Raw genomic sequence first — 12,709 nt, 5'->3', positions numbered from 1 at the left:
CTATTCAATTATTGAAAGCCAACTTCTATGATGTTACGCAGGGCATTCGGATTTGGTGACAGGTTCTCTTTAGACTCTTGGCCAACCCCCTGCACTTACACAATGGGCCTGATTTTTTTAAAGTTCTCCAAGGCTAGAAAGGATACATTTTTATCTTTGAATCTGGATGAAAAAAAACTGGAATGAATCTGGCCCAGGATTGAAAACACAAAACAAGGTTTTTAATGGGCCAGATTTATTAAAGACTGGAATAGATAGATTATCATGGGAAAACCTGGGTGGTTCAGCAAACCTGGAATGAATATGGTCAAGGATTGAACATATTTGCTAACTAACAGCAAATGATTTTTTAAGAATTCCATTCCAGGTTCCCCCATGTATCCTATCCAGCCTTGGAGAGCTTTAAAAAATCAGGCCCAATGAGGCTCACATCTGCCAGTTGGGAAAGGGTTGTAGGTCACATAATTCTCTATACCTGTATGGGTATGTTCAGTATTACAGGTACTCCGCCAGTAGTATGTGATCCCCAGGGGAAGGTGGAGGGGCGGGGCCTTTATTAATTTTCTGAGCTCTAGGTAAAAACGTTTTATATATATTAAAAAATATCAGTAATATTTTGCTAGCTGCAGTAAACCTAATAGAGGAAAAGACACACTGAACCTGATTTTTTTAAAGCCCTCCCAAGACTGGAGACAATAGATTATCATGAGAGGTGTTCCAGCAAACCTGGAATGGATTTCTTAAAAATCCTGGACCAGATCCATTCCAAGTTTGCTGAATCACCAAGGTTCTCCCATGATAATCTATCTTCTCCAGTCCTGGAGGGCTTTATTAAATCCAGCCCATTAAAAACCTTCTTGATCAGTATTTGGTGCCTCTGTATTCGCAGGTTGTTCATTCACCCATCCCATGCTTTAAATTTGGTAAATCATTGTTACAGTATTATAATTATATCATACAGATCAGAACACTATCATCAGACGTCTGAATATATTTAAATTGTTATTCCTAATGCTGCACTTGGAGATGGGTAGGGAAAGCTTTAGGCGGGTGGTGGCCCCTGTATTGTGACCCAACTTTTCAGTAACCACCTAAAAACAGCCGGGTGGGTACTGACAAGTGCCGGGTGGTGCGCCCAACTAAGAGTCTGGGGAGAACCATGCTTTAGTACAGAATTAAAAAAAAACTCTTGCCTGTTGCTGCTGATATAACATTGGTGGCATGCTTAACAAGAAAGAGGGAAAAAAAGTGTATTACTAATAAATTGGTTTGGTATATAGATTATATAATCAAACTGTACAAATATTTATTGTCTTGGCTTTTGATAAATCATTTTTTTAGGTCTCATGGATGGTTTCCTGAAGAAGCAGATTTTGTATCTGTGAAACGCGTTGAATAGTTTACCATTGACAACTAATATATCATTGTTTACTATTCAATGATGAGCATGGTTGTTTTTAGGAAAAAATGGAATTTTAATGTGTAAATAAAATGTATTTGTTCTTTTTCAAATATATACAAGTGCCACAAAATTATATGTGCCGTAAATTGCTCATATGATGTTTTTTAATATTAATATTGGGATGTGGCATGATGTTTAAATGATCGGTGAAGTAACAGAAGTCCCCGAGTTAAGGACATCCGACATACAGACAACTCCTAGATAAGAACGGGCTTCCCTGCATGTTTGTGTGCAGGATGGAGACTTAATATGGGGTGGTTTGCATGGCTTGCAGAAGAAATCTTTTGCTGTCCTGCAAGCTCTTGTAACTCTTTAATGACCGAGACAAACCCTGCAGTTGTTTCTTTTTGCATATCAAAGCACAGCTTGCTCAAGAGGTTAATGAATGTCTAGGCTTCATAAAGACTTTTTTTTGCTTTGTTTGCAATTAACTCACAGTGAGGATTTTATACAGTAACTGACACCATACTGCCTAATAACATGTTGGGATATGTCCTAAGTGCATTTATTAAAATAATGTACCTTTTCCGACTTTCATACAAATTCAACTTCAGAACAAACCTACAGTTCCTATCTCGTATGTAACCCGGGGTCTACCTGTAGTCACCGCTTTAAAAATGTTTTATTATCAGGATCCCCTTCTAAGTAATAATCATCTTATAGCATGGATGAGATTTCTGCACCTGCTGTGGTTTTGTTTGCAGGTGCATGCCACAAACCTGATGTGAAATGTGATCATAAAAAGCAGCAGAAACCTCCATGTGGTTCCCATGCAAAGCAGCTTTGCTCTAAGACTATCAGGGGCCAAAAATAGTTTTAGTTGTCTTTAACAAGCTGTCAGAAGTTTCATTTAAGTTTCCTACCTACACTGGAAAAAGGCAAAGGTGTTCTGCACCAAACGTAATCCCCAGCACGTCTTCACTTCTTCCTATAGGCTGTTGTTGCAAACATATGAAACCAGATTGATGGCAAACACAATACAATTACGCTTTATTGTTTGTAGTGTCAGGGAATTATGGAAACAAATGTAACTGGCAGGAAACACAATGCAAGTTTCTGGGGTTATGGGAAAAGGGTTATGGGTCCAAGTTAATGGACCTGCCTCAATGGTTCAGCATAAGCTTCCTTTTCCTAATGAAGGAATAGCTACTATGGTTAAAAAGTCAAATCTGCCTGGGATTTGGGGTGATTTTTTTTGGAGGGGAAGGAAGAGAGGGGACCCCAGCTTAATCCTGAAGAAGATAGGTATATAGGGGGTCATTGTCCTCATCAACCAGCCTGACCACATTAAATGCTGTCCAAAATGCCAACGCTGCTGTTTCCTAATTACAGGTAGTATGGATTAGGATTGGAAGTGTGTTGTTGGCAGGATCACTAGATATACAGTGAATAAATAGATGAAAAGGGTAATTAATGCATCACTTCTAAGAGCTGGCAAGCTGCAGCCTTGGACATAATTGTTCTTGGGTGTAGATTCCTTTTAATCTATTAATGGACGTGCATTGGGTCCTGCATAACAGGGGAATGCAGATCACAATCAGAGAGCCTTGGATATTGTCATCGCTTGATAAGATGTCTAAAGTACCGATATTCTAAAGTCCAGGCTGTGTACTTTACACCTTGTCAGCAATTCTGTCTGCTTCATAATATACCGGCCACATTGTCAGCAAGTGTCTGAGGATAAGGTAAGACTCCGGCTAAATCATTTCTGAAAAGAGCAAGCAATGAGCGTAATGCAACTAGTTAGGAAAAATAAATTTTAGCATCTAATGCTGGGACACCAACTTACATGTAAGAGAAGTAAGGGGGTAAAACAGTATTGGATTGCAGTGTTGGATGCCATACCTCTAGATGCTACTCTTTCTTGCTTTTATCGGGCCCCTGGGTCACTATTATCCCCAATAACACTAAGAGGTACAAATCTTAAAACTGGCACCAATGATAAGGCATTCCACTGACATCTAAAATGGGGAGTTATTCTTCCCACTGACACAGCAATGGGCACAACTCCTCCTGTGGACACCAACAATGGGGCACGATTCATTCTAGTAATGCCAACACTAGGACAGTATTCCATCTAGGGACATCAACAATGGGGTATGATTCCTTCCACTAAAACCAACAATTTAATACTATTCCATCTACTGATGCCACAGATGGGGGACTATTCTTCCCACTGGCACCAGCAATGGGCACAAGTCTTTCTATTAACACCAACAATAGGTTCCTTCTACTAATGCCAACAATAAGACACTTCTCCATCTGCTGATGCCAAGGATGGGGCACTATTCTTTACACTGGCACCAGCAAGGGGTGCAACTCTGACATCCTTCTGCTAATAGCAAAAGGGGGCACTATTCCTTCCTCTGACACCATCAATGGGGCACTTTTCCTTCCACTGACACCAAAGAAGGGCCATTGACAATAATAATAGGCACCACTGGCACCAGCAATGGGTAAAACTCTTCCCAATGATTTCAATGACGGAGAACAATTCTTTCTGCCATTTCCAAGATCAATGCTATTCCTTCCATTGATAACAAAGATGAGGCAATATTCCTCACACTGACACCATCAGTGGGCAGAATACTTTCCACTAATACCAACAATATGACATTACTTCATCTGCTGACACCAAAGGTGGGGTGCTGTTCCTCCCACTGCCACCTACTAGGGGGAACTTTTTTTTTCGTTGATGCCAAAGATGGGGCACTATTTTTCCCACTGCACCAACAATGGGTGCAACTCTTCCCAATGACATCAACAATGGAGAAAAATTCTTCCTACTACTTTTAGCACCAATGCAAATTCTTCCCATGCTAACTAAAAATTGGCCCTATTTCTTCCACTGATATCAAAGATGGGGCACTATTCCGTCCCCTGAACGATGGGCAGAAATCATTCCACTGACACCAACAATGGGGCACTTTTTCTGGTACTCTCTGGTGCCAGCAATGGATGCAACTCTTCCCAATGACATCAATGATGGGGCACAACTCTTCCTACCAATTCTGACACCAATACTACTTCCCCTGATAACAAAGAATTGGCATTATTCCTCACACTGAATACCAAAGATGGGCACAATTCCTCCTAATGATACCAGTGACATAGCACCGTTTCTCTACTGAAACAAACAATGGGGTGGCAATATTCTTCCTACTGAGTGTTTGACTCAAATCTTTGGTAACCACCCAAAACAGCTGGGTGGTTACTGAAAAGTGCTGGGTGGTGCGCCCGGCTAAAAGGGCCTGGGGAGAACACTGCAACTTAACACAGGCACTACATCACTTTTTCTTATTTTACTTCAGCTGACCAACAACTTTGGGGCACTTTTTACTACTACAACAAAGCCTGGCATTTGTTACTACCACTTACTCCTCAGCATGTTCTACACCTTTTGACCACGGTGACCCAGTCCTTTAATAAAAGTAGGATAGCCCCTGTTCTTTGCAATGGGGGCACATGGGGTCCTGTGTCTTGTGCAAGCCCCAGCTAACGGGATCAATATTATCTTTTCTATGTAATAAAACTTTTGGGTATTTTTGATATTTTTAACTGTAATACTAACCATTAACTAGAACTGACTCATTATCTACAACCCCATTTGTGTTTGCAGGGAGATGTGAATTTGCATCTCTTTGATACATTTAGTTGTTTACCTTGCAAGTGCTGTTTGTGTGTGTAGCGTGTCCTTTTGGCTGTGTAAATATTATTCTGTTCCAGCATCCCAGAAGGCCAAAACGGGGAACATTTATAGATGCAGCGTAAGCTTCCATCGCAAACTGACACCCTCCGCTCTTTTATTTGCTTGTACAGATGTCGCTTTAATATGAAAGTGTACATTGTCCGTCCACACAGAGCTGATATTTCAAATGTTGGCAGATGCCGGAACATTATATTGTATCTGAATATAAAAACAAATATCTAATATATTGCAGCCCAACTTAGATGTAGCAGCTGCGTTAATTTGTATTTTTTGCTGGTACATTTTATTATTTTTGCCTGGTGATGCTGCTTGGAACAAATTTTCAGTCCTAGGAGATGAGGGTGACTGTACAGGTAAACCGAGGTGAGAACACAAAGCTATGAATTAAGGTTCTCACCATCAAAGTCCCCAGGACCTTTGGAAGAATGTTGTTGCTACTGAGGGGGCATTTATCCTCATTTCCTTCCCTGGTGACCATCATCAATAGGCTTGATTTAACAAAGCTCTCTAAATCTGAGAGGATACATTTTTATCAGTGAAGCTGGGTTATCCAACAAACCTGGAATGGATCTGGTCCTGGATTGAAAACATTTGCTAACAAATGACTTTTAGGAAATCCATTCCTGGTTTGCTGGATCACCCAGCTTTACTGATGAAAGTGTATCCTCTCCAGCCTTGGAGAGCTTTGATAAATTAGGACCAAACTTAGGGAGATCTCCTTAACCAAGACACGGGCACAACAAAAACCTGACGTACTTAAACTTTAAAAACAGAAAGGTTTAGATAAAGTAATGCAATGTTTATAGGTCTCATTTACCCACCCCAGCGGTAAGCCTGAGTGTGACTCAGGGTAAAAAAAACTTGCTGAAAGCAGTAACCATGAGTCACACTCAGGGTAGTTAAAAAAGTAAAAAACAAACACTTACCTGGTCCCATCGGCGTCCTCCAGCAGGCTCCTGCCATCCTCTGGCCGCGTCCTCTTCCTCAATCTGTCCACCAGCGAGTGCGCTGACGTTCCTGGGGACGTTGGTGCGTGCCGCCATCGCTTGGGGCGCGTCAGGAATTTCAAAATATTTTGTATTGCATTCAATACAAAATGACTGTATTGAATGCATTACACTGGATTTATATTTCTAAAAGCAGAACATTGTTTTTCATAAAAATTTATTTTACAGTGTAATATAATATGAGTATATTAAAGTTTGAAACTCAAAATCATGTCAAAGTTTATTAATACATTTATTTTTTTAAAATTTATTTAATTGAAAGAAATGAACCGCCCAGGAGGTTAAAGATCCACTGTGCCAGGGTTACAAGACTTATAAAACACAGGAAGCTGTGATTTGATTGGCCGAGAACTTAATAGATCACCAGTGCAGTCCAGCCTTCAAATCTTTGGACCTGATTTGTTAAAGCTCTCCAAGGCTGGAGAGGATTCACTTGCATCGGTGAACCTCGATGATCCAGGAAACCTGGGATAGATATGGTCCAGCAATCAAAGCATTTGCTAGTAAATGGCAAATGACTTTTAAGAAATCTATTCCAGGTTTCGCTGATGAAAGTGCATGCTCTTTAGGCTTGGAGAGCTTTAACAAATCAGGCCCAATGTGAGAACTGTATTGGCTGATATCTAAGACATTACTACACTGGCTGCTGAATTTGATCTGAAGCCTTGTAGAGTATATTGGACATCAATATTCCAGGCTGTGAGCTGGGTGCAAATCTAAAATATTGCAAGCGATTTGCTGCTTTGCTGTGCAATAAATGAACCTTCCCATCAGAACATTTTTCCAATGGAAATAAAAGCATAAAATATACCATATACAGAGCAAACAAATCATTTAAACCTATTTCATCTCCCCCAGGCCATTTTCTTTTTTTTTTTGTTTCCCCATGGTCCATTGAACACATGGTGTACATAGTCCATTGTTTGGCAATGGCGATGGGAAAGTCAGTACCACCTCCGTAGCTATGCTGCCCCATACCTAGCAAGCGTCAGTGCTCTGTGTGTTCTGACAACCTTCTCATTCATAGTTTTCTGTTTTTCCAATTTGTACTGCAATAGCTCCTCCATGAGATTAGACCAGAGTGGCCCAGTCTTTACTGAGCATTGGCCACCCATGACCCCGTCACTGGTTCTGACCATTGTAAAACAAGAACAACCCACCACAATTATGAAGATGCTCTGACCCATTGTCTAGGTAGGGCTTTGGGCTTACCAAACCCTTTAATTTCAACGGAGATTTCATTTGCTGATCTCTTACTCTTAAAGCAGAACTAAACCCAGCGTGTACTCACCCAGTGCCTAACCCAGATTTTTTTTTAAGCCGAGTGGGAAGAAATAGTAGGCGAGTGGCAGCCCCCGTATTGGGATTCAATTCATCAGTAACCACCCAAAAACAGCCGAGTGGTTACTGAAAAGTGCCAGGTGGTGCATCCAGCTAATAGCGGCTGGGGAGAACATTGTCTATATATATTATTTTTATCTCTTTTTATTGATTGTTTTTGGTAATGATTTATATACAGCCATCACCTTCCATGTCATCATACAGTGCAAGTGGTCGTAGGTAGTGATACAGATAATACAAATACATACAAGCACAACTACCCAGGCACTTTTGTTTCCCGGAAAGGTCTAGGTCTGTGCACCATCTCTGTTTAGGCCTTTCCACAATAAGAAAGTGTGTTGCGGTCTATTATATGACAAAGCTCAGCCACACACAGCCACCTGGCTATCTATTGCAATACTGACCCCATTCATTAAACTGAATAGGATAACAGACAGAAATGTGTGCAGCAGTGTGGCACTGAACATATGTGGGAACATCATCAAACTTTTTGGTAACCACCCAAAAACAGCTGGGTGGTTGCTGAAAAGTGCCGGGTGGTGCGCCCGGCTGAAAGGGTCTGGGGAGAATACTGCTCACCTTTCCCTGTTCCATCAGAGATGCCATCTTCCTTCCTCTTCTATTCCGCATTCTGCTCATCTTGATTGACGTGCAGCTTTGACAAGAAGAGACAGCGATCAGGCAGGTAAGAATATTTATTGTAGACAGGACATCACCTGTCTCTGCTATAAGCCCTGCCTGATCCCAAATTTTCAAAGCAGAAATTTAATTTTACTTTAGTGTCTAGTTGCTAAGTTTTTATGGCAGTCAGATGTTTCTCTTTATGCTCCCTTATTCAATGCTGTCATCGGCCTCTTTGGCTCTCACATGGGTCAGCGGGGGGGTTTGGGTGCCGTTAGGGTTGGGTGCAGGGAGTGTAGATCCGAGCTTTGGGATAAGGCAGCTGGAGCCATAGCTTAATTCTTTGTTGTAGCATTGATCTGCATGTAAAGATTTAGAAATATGAAACATTGCACATCATCCATGAGCATAATTTAATATAAATCCCTTCTCTCCCGCAGGTTGCGTTTGTCCGACTCCTTTTCATTGAGGATGTGGTCTCGGCACCAAGGTCTCCAAGCAGAAAATGGTCAGTTCTTGCTGGAGGGAGAGCCGCTGAGGATTCTAGGAGGGTCTATGCATTATTTTCGAGTTCCTAAAGAATACTGGAGAGATCGCATGCAGAAGATGAAGGCTTGCGGCCTCAACACTCTCACTACGTACGTACTGTGAATTGGTAAAAGGCTGTTATTGTGTTGTAAGTTAAAAGGGCAAATTGTGAGCTCACTTATTTCCGAAGTGAAAACACAGGCCTATTATCCTTTCATGAACGCTCGTGAAAACACAGACGTATTATCAGTTCATGACCTCGCCTGACATGTATGTTACATCTCATGGGGAATACAGCAGATAAATATCTCCTCTGGTTGTGCTTCAACCCAGCCAATACAAATCCAAACCAAATGAGTCCCATTTCCACTGCTGCATTCGTATATGAAACAAATGCAAACGCTAGCTGTGAAAAGTGAATCTAAATGTGAAACAAAAATGTTATATTTTGTAGCTTAACAGACTTTAGATAAGGTGGCTGTATTGCTTTTTAAATTTTTGCAAGCTATTTTTGTTTTTTTTTTACTTGGTGATCTTGACATGAACTTATTTTCTGTCCTAGAGTGACGAATCGTACTCGCTTTATCCATGGAGGAGTTATGGTTGTCACCATGGGCTGCTCTCTGGTTTTGGACTGCAACCATGTCCTCCTCTCTTCATCTCCATTGCATGGCGGCAGAGAAATTAGTAGTTTACAGACGATTTTAGAAGCTAAATAGACAGATAAAAATTTATTTTTGTAAAGTTTTCATGGTAATTGAATAAATATGACCAATATCACATGACTCCTGGTGCATATTGCTAAATGTAAAGCTATTTACACACGTCAGATAATATTCACCCGAGACGAACACTCATGCAAACATTTGGCATTGGTTCCCCCTTTCAGTAGTGAGTCCTGCTCACTCCTATGAAGGGGAGCACAGTGGGTTAACTTACACTTGTCCTTCCCCTCTCCATTATTAATATAATCTTTACTGACATGATAAAATCTTTTTTTTTTAATCTCTTCTCAGATATGTTCCCTGGAACCTCCATGAGCCACAGAGAGGAAAGTTTGACTTCACTGGGAACCTCGACATTCGGTAATTTGACATAATAATGCCACCCCAATACCCAAATGTATCATGTTAGTAATATATATATATAAATATTGTGAGCTTGCTGTGGGGTTGTAGCACCAGGCTTGTGGCAGCACATTGTCAGTTTTCAGAAAAACAAAGTTCAGTCTCCTCCCTGGGTACTTTATTGTAGCACAGGGATGCCAGTTAACACAATATAAAACAAATCTTAGACTGGCTGAGACACTAACCACCTTTTTGGTGGTTCCCTCTCTACCTAATCATTCAATACAACTAAAGTCCTTTTGCATAAACAAAATCTCATAGCTCACGCTGAAACGTTTGTCTCTGGACCTCCTTTCCCTTTAAGTTTTGGGAAGCCACTGAGCTCTCAATAGTCTGCTCCTTATTTCCTAAATAGAGCACCTCCCCAGCCAAACCATGGGACACCCTGTCACAATAAATATATATACATATAAGCTGTGGGCTTCAATAACTCAAAAGTTATGCCTAAGCCAAAAATATGGAGTAACTATTATGTCCTCTGTTCAAACATGTATGTTTCCATCATATTGTGTATGAATTTAAACCACAACACTAGCTATTTTCTACACTATATGGCAGTAACATGATTAGAAATGGATTAGCATCATTTACAACTTCTTTCTCCAATTATATACAGGGCTTTCCTGGATATAGCAGCTGAAGTGGGATTATGGGTGATTCTACGACCAGGGCCCTACATATGCTCAGAGTGGGATCTGGGAGGATTGCCTAGGTGAGTCAATAGAGGCCGTATACATGGGGCACTCGCAGCTGTATATCCCTCATGGCCTGCCGGATACATATGTGACATTCAGTGCACCTTCTGCTCACTTGTGCCCCACATGTGTCCCACTCAGGCACTATTTCTCCCCACAGCTGGCTACTGCGTGACAAAGACATGCAACTACGTACAACGTACAAAGGCTTTGCTCAGGCGACCGAATCGTATTTTGATAACCTCATACCCAGGGTGATCCCACATCAGGTGAGTGAAATATCAGTCTGGTTACAGGATAAGAAAAAAATATTTCCAATACCAAATATATATATTGTGGTTAATGCATGTAACATTTAAGAAAAAGCTAGATGATTTCTAGAAGCACAGAATATAACTGGGTATTAAAGTTTTAAAGTAATGATAACAGAGACTGCTGATCCAGGGAACATCCAATTGCCTCATGGAATCAGGAAGGAATTTTTTATTCCCTGTTGTGAGGGGGAGGTTTATGGAGTATTTTTGCGTTCCTCTGGAACAACTATGTCTATAGGGTTTTATCTGGGATATGCTTATTTCCCTAGTGGTTGAACTTGATAAACTTATGTCTTTTTTTCAACCTGTCTATGTAACTATGTGTTGCAATGCCCTTCTTTTTGAATTTTATCCCAATGCATTTAGCCGACGCACCTGCATTATAAAAAAAAAAGGGCCATGTTCCTTTTATTTAGCACATTTGAGTTCATTGGCATCCTATCCAGTTTTTTTTTAACAAAATATTTATTGTGGAGATTCTGTACAATTAGGAAAGGGCAATAAATCAAAATACTATAGTACACATAACCAAAATGAAAAGAAATCAGTTCTATTTCCTAGTTACAGTAAAACAGTGCTAAAATATTCAGAGAAACCACCACAACTTTTTACCAATCTTTTTCCTGTTTTCCTGTTTTTTCTGATCAGATTTCTCCGTCACATAGTACAGCATTCAACAATACTTAGATATTAGAACTCCATTATCTGAAGCATATCTTAGAAATAAGAGGATCAAATAAATCGGGATGTATAAATAAATTAAAAATATAACATAAAACAAAACTAATGAGCAAATAAACATATATCTCTCTGTGAGTACGTACTTAACGAATAGTTCAATGATCAGGCTGGATACGGATACAAAAATATGTATCAGGTTGTAAGCCCTATCTAGTTTTAAGTGTACGTTAGGTACGTAAGGGTACGTTAACATACAACTTGTTAGAAGTTGCCAATTCCCTGGTTGTCCTACAAAACAAACATCTATATTGGGACTTCTTCATTTAAATGGCTGTCTGCTTGTTCCAGATTAATGACTTGGTGACCCCAGAGGATGAACATAAAATTCAAGGCAGCTAAGTGGTGCAGCCTTTGTATTTTTATAATGAAAATCTAATCTAAAATGTTAAATCTACAAATTATCTTAGAAATACTAAATAAAGAATATCAAGTGTCTGATATAGCAACTGTCATTTTTACTTCTGTCAAGCATTGAGTCTGATCACTTTGGGGAAGAATAGTCAGTTGAGTTTGGCCTATGGTAATAATTAAAAGTAATACTCACTTGTATGTATATTCTAATCTATCATGTTGTGCTTTCTGTAGTACACCAGAGGAGGCGCTATAATCGCTGTGCAAGTGGAAAATGAATACGGTTCTTATGCAAAGGATTCCAACTACATGGAGTTCATAAAGGCCGTAAGTACCACATCTACCAGTACAGATTTGTTGGTGCTGGATGCTGATAACCACATACAATGTGCAATGGTATTAATGCTTTCTGCATTAGTACAGAGATTACTGAAATAGTACAACAAACATAATACGCTGAAAGGCACAAAACTGCCCTATATAGAAGAATGCAATTTGGAAATACATTACTAGACTTTTACCCAGTCTTCCTTTGCCCAAAATCCACATTCACAATCTGGTGCTTGTTTAGTGATCTAGATGCAAAGAGGAATTAAATTAAAAATAAAAAAATCACACTTATCTTAAATCCTGCAGATCCCTCGATGGCACTGGACCTTTCCTCGATCCGGTCCCGCGTCGTCCTAGAATTCCTTTTTGCCCTAGCATTGATAAAGCACTGGGCGCCGCCATCTTCATTTTTCTCTTCTGGTCTCCTTGCTCCCTCACCTGATTTACCACTGCACAGCTGTGAGATCGTGTTATGTACTCATT

The 12,709-nt window shown here is 40.2% G+C and overlaps 1 protein-coding gene across 1 annotated transcript in view; it reads left to right on the top strand.

The window, feature by feature from the left end:
- Positions 1-12,709, top strand: part of GLB1L2 (galactosidase beta 1 like 2) — a 35,017-nt gene that overhangs the window by 10,014 nt on the left and 12,294 nt on the right. The window contains exons 2-6 of the mRNA XM_072426451.1: positions 8,581-8,778; positions 9,685-9,753; positions 10,412-10,507; positions 10,651-10,759; positions 12,131-12,223. Coding sequence (XP_072282552.1) covers positions 8,581-8,778; positions 9,685-9,753; positions 10,412-10,507; positions 10,651-10,759; positions 12,131-12,223 — 565 coding nt within the window. The remainder of the gene's footprint in view (positions 1-8,580; positions 8,779-9,684; positions 9,754-10,411; positions 10,508-10,650; positions 10,760-12,130; positions 12,224-12,709) is intronic.

This window comes from Pyxicephalus adspersus, chromosome 11 (genome assembly GCF_032062135.1).
Source record: "Pyxicephalus adspersus chromosome 11, UCB_Pads_2.0, whole genome shotgun sequence".
Classification (NCBI taxonomy): Eukaryota; Metazoa; Chordata; class Amphibia; order Anura; family Pyxicephalidae; genus Pyxicephalus; species Pyxicephalus adspersus.
Note: the sequence above shows the minus strand (reverse complement) of the source record. Positions and strands in the feature narration are given on the sequence as shown.